Here is a 22,570-nt window from a genome sequence, read left to right as displayed (position 1 = left end):
TTTACCCAGGGTACCAAAATCACACCTGACTGACAGACAGACAGACAGACAGACAGACAGACAGACAGACAGACAGACAGACAGACAGACAGACAGACAGACCGCCCACCCACCTAGGCAAAATGTATTTTGTGTATTTTAAATACATAAAATATACAAAATACAATGTCTGAAAGTATTTTGATACAAATTACATCTTATTTTTCTCTGCCAGTCAAATACAAATTACAAACTACACAAATATATTTGAAACACTGCCCATCTCTGATCGAAGCCATAATAATAAGTTACAACTAACAGCTAAGTTATGTAGCTTTATTAGATGTTATTGTTTGGGGTACTGTGCTATTAAACCAATAAAAATGGAAACTTTCCACCTAAATCAGGTGAATGTGACCCGAGTTATTCTTTCTGACAGTCCCTGAAGGGAGCGTTAAAGCGACACTGGTAACAGACTGGCTCCAGTTGATGTGAGTTTTGTACCAGTTTAAAGCTGTTTCTGACGCTCTGTGCTGTGTGAGTTTATAACTGACGACCGGCTGTGTGCTTTACGACTGTTTATCCACTCCAAACTACAACAAATGTATCATTTAGGCGTTACAAAACAACAACTTCAAACTAGTTAGCATGCTAGCGGCTAACTAGTTAGCCAACTTATTGTGTTGCTGTTAGCAAGTGATGAGGCAATAGCTAATATAGATGTCTCTGAGTTCAGACAGGTTGAGAGAGGAGTCGGTGCAGTTTAATGACAGGTGGGGTTTGTCGTTTGTGTTTTCACCAGTCGCAGATTAGGATGAATCGATTCTTCCGAGTCTTTTAGATGCACCTGTTGCATGGAGATGACAGCTGCTGATGCTCCATAGACTCTCATAGAAAGTATTTTTACTCTGTCACTGCTGTTGTTCTGGGCACACCGTTACAAACAGATACCAATATATATTTAATGTGTAGGAGAGCAGATCCAGCTTTTTATTTAGTAGTGTCCATATTATTTAGTAGTTTCCATGTACTCTTCCATCCCTCCCTGTGAGTTTCACTTCCTGGTTTCAGGTGAGCTGAGCTGATACAGGTGAGCTCTGACTCAATCACAGCCACGCAGACTGCAACGTGTGTTATAGCTAAGTTTGTGTTGTTTAGTTTGGTTTGTGTTGAAGTAAACACATAGGTTTAGCTGTGTTGTTTTTTTCTTCATGGGCTGATAAACTGCCTGTCTCTCTGTTTGCTCTCCTCCCCGTCTAAACAACACGCCATGCTAATGCTGAGCTAACATAATACATTCCATTCTGCTGTATAGCGAAGAGCTACATGCGCCAAGCGCCAAGCTTCATGCTAAACTCTGCTAGCTTAATGTTGTTCTGCTTAGTGGCTGAAGTACGTAGATGTTAGAATATCACCTAAAACCTTCTACTAGTGTTAGGATGCACTCTTTAATTCGGCTTACTGTACATAGATACAAACGGCATCTTCAATCAAGTTTAACTTTTATAATTTAACTACCATAATGGTACTTGTACTTAAGCCATTCTTAAAATTGATGTCATATTGAAATGAATTGCTGCTTGGTGGATCATCAATATGCAAAATGTACTAGAAAAGTCCAGGTCTATGTTTACTGATAAGCAAGGGAACATGAAACTTACAGACTTTTGAATGGAGTTTGGTACGTTGTTTCTGTGCAATAGGGAACATAGTCTGAATGGTTTTTGACTGCTATAGGCAAACTAACTGACCTGTCTATTGATTTTGATAGAAAACAGTGTAAAAGCAAATACATTTGACATACAAAAAAGACTACAGAATAAAATCGATTTGTAGTTATTGAGCTTGTCCCTGATGCCCTGGTTCAGTATTAGTCACAGGTAGACACACTTTGAAGTTTAAATTCCGCATCGTCTAGACTAGAGAGCAGAGGTTTTCAAAGTGGGAGGCAGGCCTTCCCAGGGGGCTACAGACTGTTACAGGGGAGGCAGAGACAGTGAATGGAAGTGAAAAAAATATTAGTAAGTTATTAAATTAGTTATCAAAAGATCACATAGAAGAATAGCCTAAATGTGTATGATTTGGGTAAAGAGATAGTTAGCGATCCAGTAGTTCTGGGAAATCTTACTGTTTTCCCCACTTTACCACAGTCAGAAACAAATGAATGCCTTCAGACAGATTTTTTTTATGTACTGTATCTTCAGTGTAGTCTGAAGTATGTCAAACAGCAATGTCAGGCTATCTTGGCTCAATTGATGAGCGTATGGGATCAAATGAGTGCCTTTTTCCAAGCTTAGTCTGAGGGGAGGCCCACAGTCTCACACTTTGAACCCCTGGTCTAGAAAGAGCTGCAAGTCCTCACTAGAACCTGGTAATATAAATTCAAGTTTTTCTAGTTTGAGGTGTTGTTTAGATTCTTTGACTCACCCACGTGAGGTGAATGGGACGCTGGAGCTGTTTCCAGTCCAGAAGAGAGTTGGAAATCGACATAACGTCTGGTATCTCACTTTGACAGAGAAGTGAACTCAGACGCGGAGACATAGAATCAATAAATGACAACAAGAAATGGGATATGGAGCCCTTGATGCTTAATAATGCTGCTTTGTCTCAATAGACAGATGCACTGTAGGTCTGCGACAAAATATATCACACGTGGAATTTATCGTGATTTGTGATACTTCCTCTTGCGATACGTTATCGATACACTGGTGCCATATATCCAATATATTTTTTATGCAGGCACTGAAAGGTTTCCAGGTTTACATAACATTTATTATTCTTGATTAGCCCTGAAATGTGCATTTTGCATATTTATTATTATTATTATTATTATTATTATTATTATTATTATTATTATTGTTTTAGTTTTCTGTCAACTTAACTTGCACAGATTGTTCTGCTTCCTGACAGTTCAGCCTTTTGCCAGTTTATGGCTATTTTACATTGGAATGATGACACATGGGACAAGTTGGACTGTGTGTGTGTGTGTGTGTGTGTGTGTGTGTGTGTGTGTGTGTGTTAAAGACTATGCGTTTTGTTGTAAATTGTCTCGTCTCATCTCATCCTGTCAAATAAGTGAAACTGACACCACACCACAACGCAGTGAATAAATGCATACTTGCTGTTTTTTTGTGCCTTTGTAGAGGTTTTTGTTTCTTGATCAGTGACACAGACATCGTGATGTATCGTAGATCACTTGTCTTGCACTGTATTGAGTATGGCAGAAACGCTGCATCGTAATACCATCATTATCGTGGGCAACGTATTGCGATAGCATCGTATCATGAGTTACTCTGTGATCGTGATTCCCACCTGTTATAATGTGTGTGAAGTCATGTCTTTGTGTTGTCCCTGTCTGTAGAGTGATCCAGAAGACCGACAGAGACACAGCCAGAGGGAGGGAGAGCCATGTATGAAAATGTCCCAGCAGGTACACACTCTCTCTGTTCAACATTTAAACTGTGCTCAAAATGCAAATAATGTTATTTTCTGTCTGAGACATGTGCATTAGGCTGCATACGCATCTATGTTTGCATATATTTACCTGCTTCTAGGTCTGGGTAATAATTCAGTATAATCATGTATCGTCTTTCAGTGGAATGGTTTTGTGATGATATGAAGATATTTTAACATCTTGACACACATTTCTGCTGTCTAAATTGATGGCAAACACATTTCTACCTAAAAACTCTGATAAAATGAAGTATGGTAGGAATGTTAGTTGAACATTTCGGTTTTGTTTGACATGATCATTCACACCTAACGTTACCTTTCAGTTCAATGAGATGAACATTCATTTGAATACTTAATGTCCCATGGGAAAGCCCAAATACGCAGAAACCTTCTAACTATGTAATTTATGGTCTTATTGGCTGGGTCGTTAATAACACATTTCTCTGTGGTGTGACAAACTCAAAACACAGATTTATTTTTGGTTTCCAAGGGCTTTAACATGATTCTTTGCATACATGAACCATATGGTGGGTATGTCTTGTCTGTGTGCCTCCTGTAGTCTCTGTGGTGGAGAGGCAGCAGGTGCTGGGAGCTCTGGAGCGTCTGCAGGCCAAGCTGGTGCAGAGGGAGGAGTGGAGCCACGGTGACACCCTGGGCACCCTGAGGGACACCCTCCAGAGCCCCCTGTTCAGCCACATCCTCACCCTGCAGCAGTCCATCAAACAGCTGAGAAACCAGGTGAGCTCACTGAACCTCTATCAGGCCCTGCTCAGTCACATCCTCACCCTGCAGCAGTCCATCAAACAGCTGAGAAACCAGGTGAGAAACACTGAACCTCTATCAGGCCCTGCTCAGTCACATCCTCACCCTGCAGCAGTCCATCAAACAGCTGAGAAACACTGAACCTCTATCAGGCCCTGTTCAGTCACATCCTCACCCTGCAGCAGTCCATCAAACAGCTGAGAAACCAGGTGAGCTCACTGAACCTCTATCAGGCTCTGTTCAGTCACATCCTCACCCTGCAGCAGTCCATCAAACAGCTGAGAAACCAGGTGAGAAACACTGAACCTCTATCAGGCCCTGCTCAGTCACATCCTCACCCTGCAGCAGTCCATCAAACAGCTGAGAAACCAGGTGAGAAACACTGAACCTCTATCAGGCCCAAGTTCAGCCACATCCTCACCCTGCAGCAGTCCATCAAACAACTGAGAAACCAGGTGAGAAACACTGAACCTCTATCAGGCCCAAGCTCAGTCACATCCTCACCCTGCAGCAGTCTATTAAACAGCTGAGAAACCAGCTGAGAAACACTGAACCTCTATCAGGCCCTGTTCAGTCACATCCTCACCCTGCAGCAGTCCATCAAACAGCTGAGAAACACTGAACCTCTATCAGGCCCTGCTCAGTCACATCCTCACTCTGCAGCAGTCCATCAAACAGCTGAGAAACTGGACCGGATGCGGACCGTTTTATGGTCACTCACGGTGATTCAGTAGGTCATGGGTTGGCTTGGTTCCAGCCTTAAAACTCGTTATATGAGGATTTTTCTCAAAATATCTGTGGAGAAAATGAATGGGAAACTCACTTGATGTCAGACGTCGGCTCTATTCAACTAAAAGTTGAATATGAGTTTAACAGATTTAGGAGAATCTTCCACGGGGATGAGTGAGGGGGCGCTGTTGTCACGGCGAAACAGCTCAAGGCGTACATACGTCAAAGACGGCCGGGAACCGTCTGCGTCACGGAACCGCAGCGGCGATGTGACATCCGTAGCCCCGCCCACACGTGGACAGCCCCGCCCACACGTCCCGCTCTGACCTGTCAGTCCTTCTGCATGGCATCTGTATTCAGCGGCGTCTCTGGCTGACGTGGAGCTTTACAATAAACAATCTTTGGCCACATTAAGATAATGGCAATAACCAGCGGCCGCTTCATATGCTAAGTGCTGCCAAGGTCACAGTCAGTCCATGAAAGTGTTGGGTGCAAGCCGGAGAGGGTGTATGAACAGGGACTTCTCTCTCTCTCTCTCTGTCTCTCTCTCTCTCTCTGTGTCTCTCTCTCTCTCTCTCTCTCTCTCTGTGTCTCTCTCCCTCTCTCTCTCTCTCTCTCTCTCTGTCTCTCTCTCTCTCTCTCTGTGTCTCTCTCTCTCTCTGTCTCTCTCTCTGTGTCGCTCTCTCCCTCTCCCTCTCTCTCTCTCTCTCCCTCTCTGGCTGTGGATCTATCAAGCTTTAATATCTAGTGTCTTGCTGTGAGTAACGGCCGTGTCGAGGCGTATTGATGAAATGGCGCTGGATCCTGCTCCGTCAGCCCGGCCTAAATAAGCCCGAGACTGATAAGTTTCCACAATGTGAGTGTAAAGGTCATTAATACATTACCTGTTCAGAGAGAGAGGGGGAGAGAGAGGGAGAGGGAGAGAGACAGAGAGGGAGAGATAGAGAGGGAGAGATAGAGAGAGAGAGAGAGAGAGAGATAGAGGGAGAGAGAGGGGGAGAGAGAGAGAGAGAGGGAGAGAGAGAGAGAGAGAGAGCGAGAGCCTGCAGGCAGGCAGAGAGAGAGAATCTATTGATTTTCCTGTTTTTTTCTATCCCTCTCCTCCCCACTTACCCCCCGGCCTTTTGCCATCACTTTTTTCTCTCCACGTCTTTCCTCTTTAGCAGACAGCGTCCTTGCCTCTCTCTCTCTCTCTCTCCCTCTCTCTCTCTCTCTCTCTCCCTCTCTCTCCCTCTCTCTCTCTCTCCCTCCCTCCCTCCCTCTTCCTCTCTCTCTCTCTCTCTCCCTCCCTCCCTCTCTCTCTCACACACACACACACACACACACAGAGCGGGGTGTGTGTGGTGGTAAATCCTGATGCTGGTGGCGTTTGCTGTCTTGGGGTGTTTGGCCTGGGTGACCTCCCACAGAGCAGAGCAGAGCAGAGCAGAGCGGGGCTGCTGGGAGGAGCGCTTGATTTAGTGCTCAGATGCTGACAGGGCTTCAGTGCCGGTTTGTGGGAGATCTGATTCTCAGGTTTGAAACCCAGACCTGCCGACGTGCCCCCGAGCAAGGCAACAAAGTGGCGCGAAAACAATTAATTGTTGAGCCGTTTATCAAGTCAAAAAATCTCACAAACATTTGCTGGTGATCACTCACACACAGCCTCACAGATACTAAGATGCTCAGCCTCAGCCTCGTCTCTGTTTCATCTCATGATCAAATGAACGCTTGGTGTTTTCTGGCTGCTGCTCAGACTGGGAACAGTGATGATGAGGGGTTGGCTCAGGAAAACGGGGGTTATTTGGGGCGTCTGTAGTGTCTCTCGTACCAGTCACTTCTCCTACCGGCCTCGATCAGGCCAGAGAGTCTGTCCCGGTTTGGAATACTGGATGTCTATTTGTTTAATTAACTTGTTTATGTCCTAGTGTGCCAGCTAGATAGAAATAAGCTAACATTACCTATAGAGACACTGCGTAGCGCGTCGTCATTCAGAAACCACGGGGGAAAACAAAAACTCCCCCACAATCCTGGTGTTCTCCTATGTCTCGTGCATGGTCGGGTGTTGCACCCAAAGATCATATATACGTTAGATCAGGGGCACTCAATTAAAATTCAAAGAGGTCCAGTTAGAGAAAATGTCCTCAAGCAAAGGTCCGGAACATTGTAACGCCTCGCGGCGGACCGTCAGCTCAATCCCGAGATCCAACTACGAGCTTTTTAACTGCAGCAACTTTAAGATACGCTATTGGAGCTGGAATTACCGCGGCTGCTGGCACCAGACTTGCCCTCCAATGGATCCTCGTTAAAGGATTTAAAGTGTACTCATTCCAATTACAGGGCCTCGAAAGAGTCCTGTATTGTTATTTTTCGTCACTACCTCCCCGAGTCGGGAGTGGGTAATTTGCGCGCCTGCTGCCTTCCTTGGATGTGGTAGCCGTTTCTCAGGCTCCCTCTCCGGAATCGAACCCTGATTCCCCGTTACCCGTTGTCACCATGGTAGGCACACAAAGTACCATCGAAAGTTGATAGGGCAGACATTCGAATGAGACGTTGCCGCCACGGGGGCCAGCGATCGGCTCGAGGTTATCTAGAGTCACCAAAGCGGCCGGGGCTCCCCGAGAGGAACCCCGCATGGGTTTTGGGTCTGATAAATGCACGCATCCCCGCAAGGGTCAGCGCTCGTTGGCATGTATTAGCTCTAGAATTGCCACAGTTATCCAAGTAACGTTAGAGCGATCAAAGGAACCATAACTGATTTAATGAGCCATTCGCAGTTTCACTGTACCGGCCGTGTGTACTTAGACTTGCATGGCTTAATCTTTGAGACAAGCATATGCTACTGGCAGGATCAACCAGGTAGCCTCGGATAGGAGGGACTGCCCGCAGGCAGAGCCCTGGCTGCAGTGCCCCGCCGTGGATGATTTCAGTGCCATTGAACTCAATGATTGAAGTAGCCTAATGGTACAATGTCTGTATGTAGTCAACAACTGACTGTTAAATCTAAATAAACATCAACAATGCTTATTTACAGTTTTCATATTTAACTGGATTAATAATTATACATAACTAGCCTACTATAATAAATAAATGATCTTTTCTCATTTCAAGTAAAATAATGCATTTAAAAATAACATACAACAGAGTGCTTTGGAAAAATGTGCATCTTAAAATGAAGTGCTTTAATTTAAGAGAAATAAGTTTCCCCTTTTCTTCACTCCATTTCACATTTAACACTCTCAGCCAACAAACAACTTTTTCTCTTGAGAGAAGTGAGCTCCCTATCTGTCTGTCTGTCTGTCTGTCTGTCTGTCTGTCTGTCTGTCTGTCTGTCTGTCTGTCTGTCTGTCTGTCCGTCTGTCCGTCTGTCTGTCTGTCGATCAACCTCGCATGCTGTTGCGTTGGGCAGTGAGTCTGTCTGTCGATCAACCTCGCATGCTGTTGCGTTGGGCAGTGAGTGTGCCCTGGTGTGTAGTGTGTATGTGTGTTTGCTCATGCGTGGCGCTTCCATAGACCGGTCAGGATCGCACCGCACTTCACACGAGACATACTGGTTTTGATCTGCCCGTAAGAACAATGAATGGACATGTAAGAGTGGTTTCTTTTGAGCACACCATGTGAAATTACTATCTCTCGCCTCGCGTCGCATCCCCTCCGCATCCGCGTCCGTGTGCTCTCGCAGCACCACTCGAAGCAACAGAGAGAAACGATTCGCTTATTTGATTGGCCGAGTAGCATCACGTGTGATGATTTACAGCGCGTGCATTGGTCTGTGAGCTTCCTGGCAGATAAACCAGTAGTACCGTAAATACTATAAAAGCATGTGCCGGTTAAAATAGAAACGCTCCGTGAAAATGTAAGTTATCAATGATTTGTACGTTAAAGGGCTCGGTCCGGATAGGACGGTGTCTCGGTCCGGATGCGGACTGGAGTCCGGACTTTGAGGATCGCCGCGTTAGATGAACACTCCAACTTACTTCCTTGACGGCAAGATCCACATTTTTCTTCTCGCCAATTCTCAATGGCTTCCTTGTTTTGCTCAGGAGTACAAAAAAACTTTAATTGGCAATTTTTTACATTTGTCGTCTGCGCAGCCCACTCAATTAATTCAAGGAAAATGACGCTGGTGTATGGGAGTGAATGGAGCGCTTTCCCCCGTGATGGGCGTGGCTTATTTCATGCAGTGTCTCTATAGTAGAGCCCGACAGATATATCGGTCGATAACCGATATATCGGTATCGGCCGATATTGCCGATATTTTTTTATTTTCAAATTTTTAAATTATAGACAGCATGTTGTGTATATTTGATCATTTTTCTTAACTCAAGTTATATTTTATATTCTATTTGTGTTTTTCTATTTCTAGTTATGTAATTTTGGACAATAAAGTTTATTGATGAGCTGTAAAATATCCTCCCTACATTACATATCAAGTCATGTCAAGTCATATCTTTGTCAAGTGTTTGATATTTGAGGGATCATTGCAAAGAAATTGTGTAATATAATGTGTATATATAATATAAGAATATCGGCCGATATATCGATATCGGAATATCGGGGCGGGGGTGTCACCCAATCAGTGGAGGATGTCCTTGCATCCAGACCCTAATGGTCTGGATACCAGGCTTAACTCTGATACATGCATCTAAAATCATCTCCTCTCCTCTCCTCTCCTCTGCTCTCCTCTCCTCTCCTCTGTCTCTCTGTTTCTCTCTCTCTCCCTCTCTCTCTGCAGTTGAGCAGTATGCCTCCCGATGCCTGCAGTGAGTTTAGTTTCTCCAGGAAGGGGCAGCTGATTGTGAGCAGCATAGCCCCGCCCACCCAGCAGGCCCCTCCCACCTGGTCGTCCCCACCCGCACAGCTGGCCCCGCCCGTCCAGCCGGCCTCTCTCCTCCTGACCAACGGCTCAGCTCCGCCACCTCGCCAAGCCCCGCCCTCACCCGACCGCCTCCAGGCATGGATCCTCACCGCAGCCGAGGTGAGTGTAGCCCCCCACCAAACGCACACACGCGCACACACACACACACACACACACACACACACACACACACACACACACACAGGGAAAAAACCAGCATGCATATAAACGCACATGCAGACATAAACAGTTTGTGGACTCCCGTTTTGCCAGTCGCAACGCCGCCTGCTATGGGCTACATGCACAACTCCGCTACTTCCTGAAATTAGTACAGCTTCTTTATTTCCTGTCATCACTATTGGATGAACTGTTTAATGTCAGGTGTGCTGCAGTCACAACAATGATCAGGCACACCTGATTAATCAGTTCATCCAATAGTGTAGGACAGGAAATAAAGAAGCTGTACTAATTTCAGGAAGTAAAAAAGTTGTGCATGTAGCCTATTGGTCCGTGATCGCCGAGCTGCACGATCACTGGACAGGCCATCTGTCAATCACCCCAATCACCCCTCATTTATTGTACTCTAAATGGGTGAGTTTTATAAAGCAAACCACCCCTCGTACAGCTGTTATGAAAGGTGAGATTAGCTATAGAGACCAAAACCGTCTTTTGAACCAGGCTGTGAACATGTTTAATCTTGTTGTAAACCCGGCATTTTAACATGGGGGGTGAATGGGGAACTCTCTCTTTTGGAGCCAGCCTCAAGTGGTCATTCGAGGAACTACAGCTTTCAGCATCACTTCTGCGGCTCCCTCTGTCCAAGCCTGAGCTTGCCGCCTGCTAATGGCTTGATTTGCAGCCAGCCTCAAGTGGCCATTCAAGGAGCTGCAGTTTTTGGCACTTCCATATTGGTTTCATTTTTTCCAACATAGAGGTTGCCGAAATGCACATACTGTACAACAAAAAGGCATGGTTAAAACCCCTGAGTTGAACCCCTGACTGTGTGTGTGTGTGTGTGTGTGTGTGTGTGTGTGTGTGAGGAGCATTGACTGTATATAAGTGATAAGTGAGGAGGGAAATGAGAGGAGAGGGCAAGTAGAAGAGAATAACCTTACATCTTTATTTTGTTTGTGTGTGTGTGTGCATGTGTGTGTGTGTGTGTGTGTGTGTGTGTGTGTATACAGGGCCGTCACACAGAGCGGGTGTCTCTCGCCCGGCCTCTCTCTGGGGGGCTGGGCTTCAGCGTTGTGGGTCTGAACCCTGAAGGCAGCAGCAGTCAGGGGGTCTTCATCAAACACATCCAGCCTGGAGGAGTGGCACACAGGTCTGAGCACAATGCTAATGCTAACTGCTAATGCTAACTTATCAGTCACACAGGTCCGAGCGCAATGCTAACTGCTAATGCAAATCTATCAGTCACATGGGTCTGACTCTAAGCACAATAACCATTACTTTCATTGTCAATTATCTGTCCATTATCTTCTTGACTAATTGATTAGTTGTTGGTCTACAAAATGTCACAAATAGGTGAAAAATGTCACTGTGAAAAATCACTTTTCCCACCAAAGCCCAAGAAGACGTCCTCAAATTTCTTCTTTTGTCCTGACCAACAGTCTGTTTACTGTCATAGAAGACTAAAGAAACCAGAGGATATTCACATTGAAGAAGCTGGAAGTCCAGACATAGTCTCAACACTTATCCATGACAAAAATAGAATAAAACGAAAGTTACGTATGTAACTACGGTTCTATGAATCCCGAATGACCGCCAGAGGCGGTGCTTAAGCACTGAATATTCCCCTTCGCGCATGCGCAGTTCGAGTATTGTATACCAACAATGTCACCTGTGACCCCCTGGATGACCGGACAGAGGTTATATCTTCCGGTGTCATCAGGGATCATTTCCTACAGAAACTTCTCGCGAGCACACGAGGATTCTGAGTGACAGAGCGCTCTGGCGGTCATTCGGGATTCATAGAACCGTAGTTACATACGTAACTTTCGTTCTATTTCATCCCTGCTGACCGCCAGAGGCGGTGCTTAAGCACTGAATGACTTATACCAGCAAAGTCACGAGGAATCCTGAGTACCCACCTCAATGAGTAGAATCAGAGGATTCTGGCACCAGGACCACTCCCAGTGGATGGGGAGTGGCAACATTCACCCGGTAGAACCTGGAGAAAGTGTCTGGTGACGCCCATGAGGCAGCAGCACATATGTCCCCCAGGGATACCCCTCTCAGGGCAGCCCATGATGTGGAGACACTCCTGGTAGAATGGCCCCTCACGCCGGATGGCAGGAGGCGGTTACTCGCCCCATAGGCATAGCTGATAGCGTCCACAATCCAGTGGGACAGACGCTGTTTGGAGAGAGCGCAACCTTTGTTAGGGCCACCATAACAGAGGAAGAGCTGTTCTGACTGTCGAATGCACCTGGTAGCTGTAATATAGGCTCTTAGGGCCCGCACTGGGCACAGCAGTTCCCCCTTGTCCCCCCTCACTCCTGGTGGGGGGTCAAATCGTGCAAGCCGTATTGGCTGGTTGAGGTGTGAGTGCGACAGCACCTTAGGGAGGAATGCTGTGTTTGGCCACAGAGTGACCCCCGAGTCATCTGAGTTCCACCTCAGACATGAGACACTGACAGACAGTGCGTGCAGCTCACTGACCCGCTTTGCTGAGGTAATGGCCAGGAGGAATGCAGTCTTGCATGACACCCACTTTAGCTCTGCCTGTGCCAAGGGCTCAAAGGGAGGCCTGCATAGAGCATCCAGCACCAGGGGAAGATCCCATGCTGGGATTCTCGGGGCTCTTGGAGGATGCAACCTCTGAGCCCCCTTCAGGAAGAGGGACACCAGACTGTGGCTCCCCACTGTGCCATTGTCGACTCTGGCATGTCGACACGATATTGCCGCTACGTACACCTTCAGAGTAGCAGGAGCCCGACCTTTGTCCAGGAGGGACTGCAGGAACTCAAGGACAGTAGGCACAGAACAATGTACTGGGTCCTCGCTCCGACCCATACACCAGTTGTAAAACAGCTTCCATCTGTTGTCGTACTGCAGACGAGTGGATGGCGCCCTTGCATTCATTATAGTATGCCTGACAGGGTCTACACAGCTGCTGAGTAGTGGTTCGGGCCCTCCAGCAGCCAAACGCACAGCTGGAGGCGTTGGGGATTGGGATGCCAGATCTGACCTTCCAGTTGGGACAGAAGATCTCTCCTGTCGGGGAGGCGCCATGGAGCGCTGCGACAGAGTCTGTGCAGCAGAGGGAACCATGGCCAGAAGGGGGCCACCAACAGAATCCTGTGCCCCTCCTGAAGAACTCTCTGAAGTACTAGCCGAATCAGAGGAAGCGGTGGGAAGGCATATAGAAGACCCTCTGGCCAAGGATGAGCCAGTGCATCCTGGCCCAGAGGGCTGGTTGTCTCCGCTAAGGAGAACCATAGAGGGCAGTGAGTCGACACCTCTGAGGCGAAGAGGTCCACCTCTGCTCTGCCGAAGCGGCTCCAGACTGTGTGCACCACCTCTGGGTTGAGGCACCACTCCCCCGATGGAGGCTTTTGACGGGAGAGGAAGTCTGCCAAGTGGTTCTGCTCTCCCGGTAGATATATTGCCCGTAGGCTGATCAGGCGGGGGGCCGCCCATGTCAGGAGGTCCCTTGACACTTGCAGCAGCCGTGCAGACTTGGTTCCACCCTGATGGTTTATATGATAGACGGTCGAGGTGTTGTTTGACCGAATGAGGACGTGCCTGCCTCTCAGGTATGGCAGGAAGTTCTTGAGAGCTAGGTGCACTGCTCGCAGCTCCAGCACATTGATGTGTCCGGCGCGGTCTTCCCCAGACCACTGCCCGCGAGCCGTCCTGCTCTGCCACACTGCACCCCATCCTGCGGGGCAGGCATCTGTGGTGACAGTCTCCCTGCGGGACGGGATGGAGCCCATAGGGACCCCCCTTGCCATATAGGCCCCGTCCCTCCACGGGGCTAGGGCGAGGAGACACTGCTGTGCCACTCTGACCTTTCTGTGTCTGTGCCGCTTGGCGTCCAAGCGGAAGCCGTTCAGCCACCTCTGCAGGGGGCGCAGCGACAGCAAGCCCAGCGGAACAACAGCTGCGATGGATGTCAGTTTGCCCAAGAGCCGAAGAAACGTGACATAGGGCAACAGTCTTCCCCTTTGGAACAAGGGAAGAAGGCGTAGGATGTCGTCCACACGGTGTGGGGACGGACAGGCTGTCATAGTAACAGTGTTTAATGCTAACCCAATGAAGGTTGTGGTTTGAGATGGTTCTAGACAACTCTTTTCCATATTTACCTTGAGTCCTAGGTGGGACACGTGGGACAGGAGGCACCCTGTATCTTGGGCCACTTGAGCTCGGGATGGTGCGCAGACCAGCCAGTCGTCTAGGTACGGAAGGACCTTCATGCCCTGAGACTGCAGAGGTGCAAGCGCCGCTGCCACACATCTCGTGAACACCCGTGGGGAGAGAGAGAGCCCGAATGGCAGCACCCTGAACTGCCAGTGGTGGCCTCGATAGGCAAAGCGCAGAAACTGCCGGTGTTGATGGGCAATGGGGACATGAAAATAAGCGTCTTTCAGGTCTATGGATGTGAACCACTCTCCACGGGCTACAGTTCGCAGAACGTCTGCCGTGGTCAACATATGGAAGGGCATGACCTTCATGAACTTGTTGAGTCCCCTCAGGTCCAAGACTGGACGAAACCCGCCAGTCTTTTTCGGCACGAGGAAGTATGTCGAGTAGAACCCCCTGGGGTGCGACAGAGGGTCTACAGCCTCGATGGCGCCCTTGGCCAGGAGGGCAGCCAACTCCTGGTCTAAGGCTATGGCTTTCACCGGGTCGTTTATGATGGTAATTTTGACCCGGCTGGATGTTGGGGGCCGGCGTCGGAATTGAGGCTTGTACCCGTGGGTTAAGGTGGCAACCACCCACGGGTCTGAAGCATGAGCAGCCCAGTACCTGAGCTGCTGATGGAAAAAATATCCGACAGCCGGCCCCGCGGCTTCAATGTCCGCCCCCCCGGCCCCTAGGGGCCCTGAAGGGGGGACGGACCGGATCCGGGGCCCGAGGCCGATTGGAGGGCCGAAAGTCACGGCCCCGCCTCTGCGTGTACTGCTGAGGTTCACGACGGCTACTGCTGTGCGCTGGTGGTGGAAAGCGGCCTCGGGGAGCAGCCGAGGGGCCCCTGGGCCTGGTGGGCGGAGGCATACGGCGAAGACCTGCCAGCTGCTGCCTGGTCTGCCCAGCCTGGATGGTTCGTTCCAGCGCTTCCTGTGCCGCTGACCCGAACATCTCTCCTGGCTCCACTGGGAGGCTACGGAGAGTCCTCCTCGACGCCTCAGTCAAATTAGACTGTGAAAGCCAGACTTGGCGACGAGTTTGGACCAGGACGGACATCATCCGTCCAATTTCCCTGGACATAAGGCCGAACGCCTCCAGTGACGCATCACAGAAGGCCACGGAGTCAGCATTCACATTGCCCTCCTGTAGTGAAGCAGAGAGGGCGAGCATGAGGTGTGACAGGGAGTTGCCTATACGACCGGCCCGAGCTCCCGCACCATAAGCCCTTGTGAGAAGGTCGTCAGTCATCGGACACTGGGGTCGGGGGCACCTAGCATCCCTTCGCAGAGCCTCATCGGGGGAAACAATGAGGGATGCGATGGCAGGCTCCATAGCTGGCATGTGATCCAGGCCAACTCTTGCCGTGTCGTGCATGGCTGCCAGGGTCCGACCATCAGCAGAGAGACGGGAGCAAGCTCAGTGTCCCTCCAACAGGCCTGCAACTCCCTCATGTAGTCCACTGAGTGAGGGACCTCAAAGGCAGTGGAGGCTGGCCTGCGCCTGAAGAAGGCGCTTGCGGGAGCCGATTCCGCTTGCTGCGGTATATCCATGCGTAGGTGATCTAGCGCCCTGCGCATGACCGTACGCATGGGGTGGTCCTCCGTCTCAGCCAGCGAACTGTGAGCGGAGGAATGGGAGCCCGGCCCTGAGGCCCGGGAGACCCCATCCAATGAGTCTTCCCCATAATCCCGAAAGTGAGTCGCAGAAGCTGCCAGGGAGAGTGTATCCTCCTCTGGGGCCAGCACCGGCATATGAGGAGTGGGCACCTCAGCCTCCTCTGAGAGGACACCAGGCTGGTGAGCCATGAGCATGGACCTCATCTGGGCCAGCTCAGCGGACAGCTGAGCCACCTTTGATGACAGCCCACTGCGGTCAGACTTCGTCTTTTTCTTGGAGGGTCCAACCGCAGCGGCCTCAACCAGACGCTTAGAGCTCCTACGTTGGAGCGGAGACACTTGGCCCGATGGGGGGATGTCACCTTCGCCCATTGGGTGTTCCAGCTCTGCCAGTCTGACAGCCCTAACTGCCCTAGGCATGTAGCTGCAGTTCATGCATGGATTGTCCGACAGTGCCTCCCTCAGGTGCACAGGACCAAGGCACGCGGGGCAGAGATCATGGCCATCCTCTGGCTGCAGAGGAGCCTCACAGGATGTGCAATAATGTGCATTATCCATCATGGTGGCACCAGTTAGGAACACCGCCACACCGGCTAATGCACACCCTTCACAGTTAGCCCAGAGCGCGGACGCAACTGGTCCCTACTGTAGATGCTGTATGCTGGGGGGAGGGAGCGCGTACGCTGCCTATACCAGCAGGCAGCAGAGGTTTACTCCTACACAGTATATATATATACACACAATGTAATTAATTAATATATCTATTAATTAATATTACTGTCACTAGCAGTGGTTAGTCACCAAACAAAACAACATCTAAACTCATTCAAAATGAAAACACTACTCACAGCGCTGATGCTATAACGTTAGTGAACAGAATGAGACCATATACTGGGGGGAGGGAGCGCGTACGCTGCCTATACCAGCAGAGGCTATTTTTTTTATTATTTTTTTTTTTTTAACCACTCTTACAACGAAAAAACACTCATCATAGCGCTGAAGCTATAACGTTAATGAACAAAATGAGGCCATATGCTGGGAAGAGGGAGCGCGCACGCAGCCTTCCCCAACAGAGGTTTATTGAAGTTACATAACCATAACGATAACCAATAACAACCGGGAAGCGCTAACGCAACCCCCACACTTGTAATGCCGGGAGGAGGCTGCGCAACGCAACACTCACCGGCAAGTCTGCAGCAGTAGGTATCGTTGAAGATACAGCTTTGCAAACAATTATGAAATCACCTCACCTTGTCCGGAGAGGGAAGTGGAAAACACTGCCTTACCGGCGAAAGAACGCCGCAGCGTCCACCTGAACAAAAAATAACTCCTCTCATACGAGGAAGATATTTCCGTCGCAGCTCCTGGAGGGCGAACGTTCGCTGCTCCGACCAACAACGGCCGCGGAACTACTAGCAACGGAATGTACGTTTTTTAATATGAAGTATCTCGTAATGCTTTCAAAAGCACTCTGCGCGCGAGAAGTTGAAAAGGAAATGATCCCTGATGACACCGGAAGATATAACCTCTGTCCGGTCATCCAGGGGGTCACAGGTGACATTGTTGGTATACAATACTCGAACTGCGCATGCGCGAAGGGGAATATTCAGTGCTTAAGCACCGCCTCTGGCGGTCAGCAGGGATGAAATAGAACGACTGTTGGTGTTACTACAGCAGTGGTTCCCAAACCAAAAGTATCCCCTTTACCTGACTACAAGGCCCCCACGAATAGGCCCCATCCACATCCCCATCCCCCCCGGTGCCCCCTGAAGTCCCGCCCACCGACTTGATCCTCCCTGCCCCCCATTATAAGTCACTTTAAAGGACCGCACTTTAAATCTTTCTGGTTGTTTTGAATGTTTTTCTATATTATATAGAAAAACAGTATATATAATATAGCTATATAATATAACTTTATCTTCTACTATTGATGCACAGTGTTGGGGGAGTAACATATTACATGATATATTACTTTTAGCAGTAACTCAGTAATATAACTTATTACTTATAGGATTTCAGTAATATTATACCAGTTACTTTGTCAAGTAACTCAAGTTACAAATTGAGTTACATTTGATTAAATCAAAGCACATATTTAAAAAAGATACAATCATTTCCTAATCAAACTATGTGTTTTTATACAAATAACCACTATAGATGACAATAACAAAGGAAAAGAATAACATTTAGAATTTTGGATTGTTTACACTGACTTCAAGGCGGTTGAAATTATTTTTTGGGATGGTTCGGGGGCGGCGATGTCATTCTGCTGCTGCTGTTGTTTTGTTAAAAGTAATGCAAAAGTAGTGTAATAAGTAACAAGTTACTCTACACAGAAAGTAATATTGTAAAGTAACTTATTACTTTCAAATGAAAGTAACTAGTAATATGTAGTATATTACATTTTGAAAGTAACTTGCCCAACACTGTTGATGCAGTCGCCATGCTGCGTACTTGCACTAAGACAAATTCCTCATTTGTAATCTGATTACTTACTGGGGCTATTATTGTAGGCCTGCTGCTATTGGGTCCAACTTGTATGCCTCACACATGCTGACGGTGTCTTTGTGTGTTGGGGCTTTAGGGACGGGCGTCTCCAGGTTGGGGACCAGATCCTGGTGATAAACAGTGCTCCCGTGGAGCCAGGGCTGGGCCAGCAGAGGGCGCTGGCCCTGCTGCAGCAGCCCGGTGAGGGGGTGGAGCTAGTGGTGGCAAGGGACCGCCCACTGAACGCATCCCCGCCTCCCGCCACCACGCCCATCAACATGGTAAGAAGACATTGCACTTTGATTTGGATGAATCGTTCAAGGGCATTTTTTATGTCTCCATTCACACCTCCAATAGGAAGTCTGAAGTGACCATAGCCGGCCAGCGGTTAGCATGCTAATGCTAACCACCACTAGTAGCTTCACAGCAAAGCAAGTGAGAGTTCACGCCGGGGGATTGATACTACTTTGACTAACAATTAAAGAAATATAGGATTTTTTTTTCTTATTGTTTATAGAACAAAATACGAACAAGACAAACAGGCTCAGACACAGGAAAAGAAAGGGGGAAAAATACATACATCCTCAAGATTCAACATTATAACATGGTGTTACCAGCCGCATAAGGTGCTTATGTGTTTACAAGAAATAATGTGCATGGGATCCCACGCACGGGGTCCACGAGATACCAGACGGGCAAGCAAGTCATTCTTAAAGCGCCATTCAGCAACTTTTCCAAGTTTTGCTATTGGGGAAACTGCACCCTCTGCGTGCAATAGTATCGATAACGATATCACCGTTCAAAGTCAACAAAACACAGCGGCAGAAAGCTCTATGTACATGTTGTGACATCGGGTACTCACCACGTGATGAAATAATAATCCATAGTTACGTGAAACGTCATTTTCGTAGCAAATCCGCACCGAGTTACTTCCTTGTTTTCATGAACACAACGCTCCGGCTGTACAGCGCATGCGCGCATCTTGCCTCCGGGACGCTGGCACAAAAGTGCTTAGTCCCAGGAGAGGCCTTTGGAGGGCGGTGTGTGACCAATAGAGGTGACATTCTCCCTGTTACAAGTCACTGTACCATCTTCAATGACTAAACAGCTGTTATACTAAGGTGAAAAAGTGACTGATTGGGGCTTTAACCTCGTCAAAGTAGGAAAACAACGGGTCCCAGATAGTTGAGAACCTCCTAAGCGAGTTGGTTCTCAGAGATCATGTCCATCAGCCACACCTGAAAAGAAGGTGAGGAGGAGGACTTCCATTCCTTCAGAATGAGTCTTGTCCCCAGTGTCAGAGATTGTTGCACAGCTGTAGGGAAGCTCAGAGAGGACACCGAGCAGCCGGAGATGGCGAGTTCCGCCTCCGGCTATAGAGAAATATAGAAAGTTAACGTTAGAGTGATTAGCCTTGGAGCATTTCTAGAAGTTTGACCAATCACTACACGTACACTCACACGTACACTTAGGTCTGGACCAATCACTGCACGTACTGTACTCACACTGTCACACGTAGGTCACTCAGGGTTCCTCTTGTGGGAGAAAGTAGGAGGTAAAAAGTAAACCGTGTTCTAAGAACCACAATCGCGCCCTGTGTTCCTGCGGTGTGGACCAAATAAGAAGGAGAGAGTTCCTCCAACTGTTCACATGCACACAATAAACAGATGAGTGAGACTAATCAGGTAACTGGCAATAATCTGATTTCCGTGCTTACATGCACTTTAGTAAGTAGGAATAAAACTGATGATTCAGCACAAAGCTATGTGTGTTGATCAGATTTCTCATCATCTGATAACGGCCTTCATCTGATAAAGGACATGTGTTTAATGCTGCTCACGTGACCACTTGATAATCAGGTAACCGATCAAGATCGGTTTATTAATGTGCACGTAAACGCACTCTATGAAAAACACTTAATAGTGACTAATGTCCTCATGATCCTTCATGCTATTTCTGTATTACTGATTTGATCTTTCGAGATGTTTTGTGTTGATGTGTTTGAATTCCCTTGTTACTAATGTGTCACCTGACTGCCAGATACATGATGCAGAAATGAGCCTGATTATCAACTGAACAGGGAGATTGCATGCAGGTGTGAGTTAGAGCAGGGCTACCCGGCCCGTCGGACTCGGAACCCGAACCCGGCCCGACTTACGGGCCGGGTTCGGACAGAAACATTGAAGTCGCGTTCGGGCTCGGGCCGGGCTCGGTCACGTAATCAGTCACTTGTTTTTGCCTTCAAATATATCTATCATCAGCTCCTGAGCTAATTTACTACGTTAATGAAAGCACCTGAAGGCATCGAATGAAACACGCCCAGACATGCACTCTGCTGCTCTGCCCGGAGTCAGCTGCGTGTCGGCTCAGCGCTGGTGTCGCGGACACCGTGCAGTACTTCTTTCAGCGATGTGGGACTGTGTGGGCAGTGCACGGCACGCACGAATTAGGCTGTTTGGTGCTTTGCTTTGTACATTACGTATTAATCATTGACTGCTTTGAATTACGAGGACTGATTTTGGTTTGGGATTATATAGGGCTGTTTATAGGCTGGACAGACTCATTGAATTATGCGCTCGCTGCGCTCCGAGGGGAAAAAAAAATCAGGGAGGGGGTTCGGGCCGGGCTCGGACAGATTATCAATTGACACCTGTCGGGCCGGGCTCGGCTAATAATGTGACGGGCTCGGTCGGGTTCGGTAAGGAAAATTCAGCCCGAGCCCAGCTCTAGTGTGAGTGTGTGTGTGTGTGCGTGCACAGTCACTGGATAGGCTACTTATTCTTTTAGTTAAAATCCTTAGTAGGGATCTTACGCACTATTTGAAGGTGAGACCCCCTGAGCGTAACTGAAATCATCTTTGTCCTGTCTAGACATGGAACCATATGAAAATTTCATATCACGATTATATTGACCAAAATTATCACGGTTATCAGTATTATCACGCTTTGTTAAAATGTGCTGAAAATGTTCAAAAAGTACTAATACACTCCCAGAAATCATTTCACCAAGTTTTATATTGAAAACTCAGACGCAAAAAGGATTGATACACTCACTGAAATCATTTCTCCAAGGCTGCACGTTTGCATCTGGGAGACGGTTGCCAAGTTTGGTTGATGATGGAGAGTATTTACCATGTTTTTCAAAGCACTGTAATCACGGTACCACAGTTTTAATGATAATGAAAATTTTAAACGGTACGGTTATCATAAGGAATTTTATCACGGTTATCATTAAAACCGGTTATTGTTACATCCCTAGTCCTGTCCTGAGTGTTTGGCCAGCACGTGCATTTATACACACACACACACACACACACACACACACACACACACACACACACACACACACACACACACACACACACACACACACACACTGACACACACAGACACACAGCTCTTTTGCATTATCCAGCAGCACCTTGGCCGTCACTCAAAACAAGCATCGCTGAGAGGAGGGCGTCAATCATATCTGGAGGTCACTCTCAGGCCACGCCTCCATCTGGCCTGTTGATGGGCGAGCCGGAGGTCTGTTGACTTTGTCTGGGATGATTTTCATGACCTTAGAGCCTATAGGAAATCAACTTAGTGCTCCTCTTGCAACATCGGCCCTGACAATATGTATTTAAGTCTGAGAGCAAGCGCAATCAATGAATGTCGACATGACGGGCAAGTCAAAGACGAGGAGGGAGAGAGAGAGAGAGGGAGGGAGGGAGGGAGGGAGGGAGGAGAGGGAGAGGGAGGAAAGGAGAGGGAGGAGATGTATACATATGGAGAGAAACGCAGAGTAGACCATGTGCCAGCCATGTTTAGGTCTATTGCTCTTTGTTCTTGCTGGGAACAGCGTGAGTCTCGTAGTAAAAATCCGCGAGACCCCTGAACCTCTGGATGAGCTGCAACTGAGCTGCAGAGAAGTCGTGCCTGAGCAGCGTGCAGTGTGGCTGCTCTCACCTGCTAACATAAAAAAAAACACAGCTTCCGCCATGCGCACGCACTGCTCAGGTAGGTGGGGTGTCCTGCACGTTAGGGCACATGCACTGCTCAGGTTAACTCATTCATGGCCAGTTTAGGACTGCCAATATTTAGCACAGGCCAAAGATTTTCATAATTGTTGGTCATCTTTCAAGACCCACAGTAAATTATCTATTAGCACCAGAGTGATTTGCAATACCTCAAAATGAAGATGTACGTCTCTGGGTTCACCAGGAAAAAAAAAGTGAGCTTTTAGCATGTTCTGTACTCTACTTATAGCCATTTATATACACCCTGTTTTCACCCAAAATGTCTCTCTGAGAAGAGAAATTGCAGAAAATGGCATTTTTGTAAAGCACACAATCTCAGGCAGAACTCGC

At 48.0% G+C, this 22,570-nt stretch overlaps 1 protein-coding gene across 5 annotated transcripts in view; it reads left to right on the top strand.

Annotated features, from left to right (window-relative positions):
* Window positions 1-423: 423 nt before the first annotated feature.
* patj (PATJ crumbs cell polarity complex component) overlaps window positions 424-22,570 on the top strand; it is a 130,473-nt gene continuing 108,326 nt past the window's right edge. For all 5 annotated transcript variants that reach the window (XM_083648471.1, XM_083648470.1, XM_083648469.1 and 2 more), the window contains exons 1-6: window positions 424-470; window positions 3,341-3,409; window positions 3,992-4,170; window positions 9,638-9,880; window positions 10,945-11,084; window positions 18,317-18,500. In XM_083648471.1, the coding sequence (XP_083504597.1) occupies window positions 3,388-3,409; window positions 3,992-4,170; window positions 9,638-9,880; window positions 10,945-11,084; window positions 18,317-18,500 (768 nt within the window). In that variant the 5' untranslated portion in view covers window positions 424-470; window positions 3,341-3,387. The remainder of the gene's footprint in view (window positions 471-3,340; window positions 3,410-3,991; window positions 4,171-9,637; window positions 9,881-10,944; window positions 11,085-18,316; window positions 18,501-22,570) is intronic.

The sequence above is a fragment of the Poromitra crassiceps genome (assembly GCF_964638095.1).
Source record: "Poromitra crassiceps genome assembly, chromosome: 12".
In the NCBI taxonomy this organism is placed as follows: Eukaryota; Metazoa; Chordata; class Actinopteri; order Beryciformes; family Melamphaidae; genus Poromitra; species Poromitra crassiceps.
Note: the sequence above shows the minus strand (reverse complement) of the source record. Positions and strands in the feature narration are given on the sequence as shown.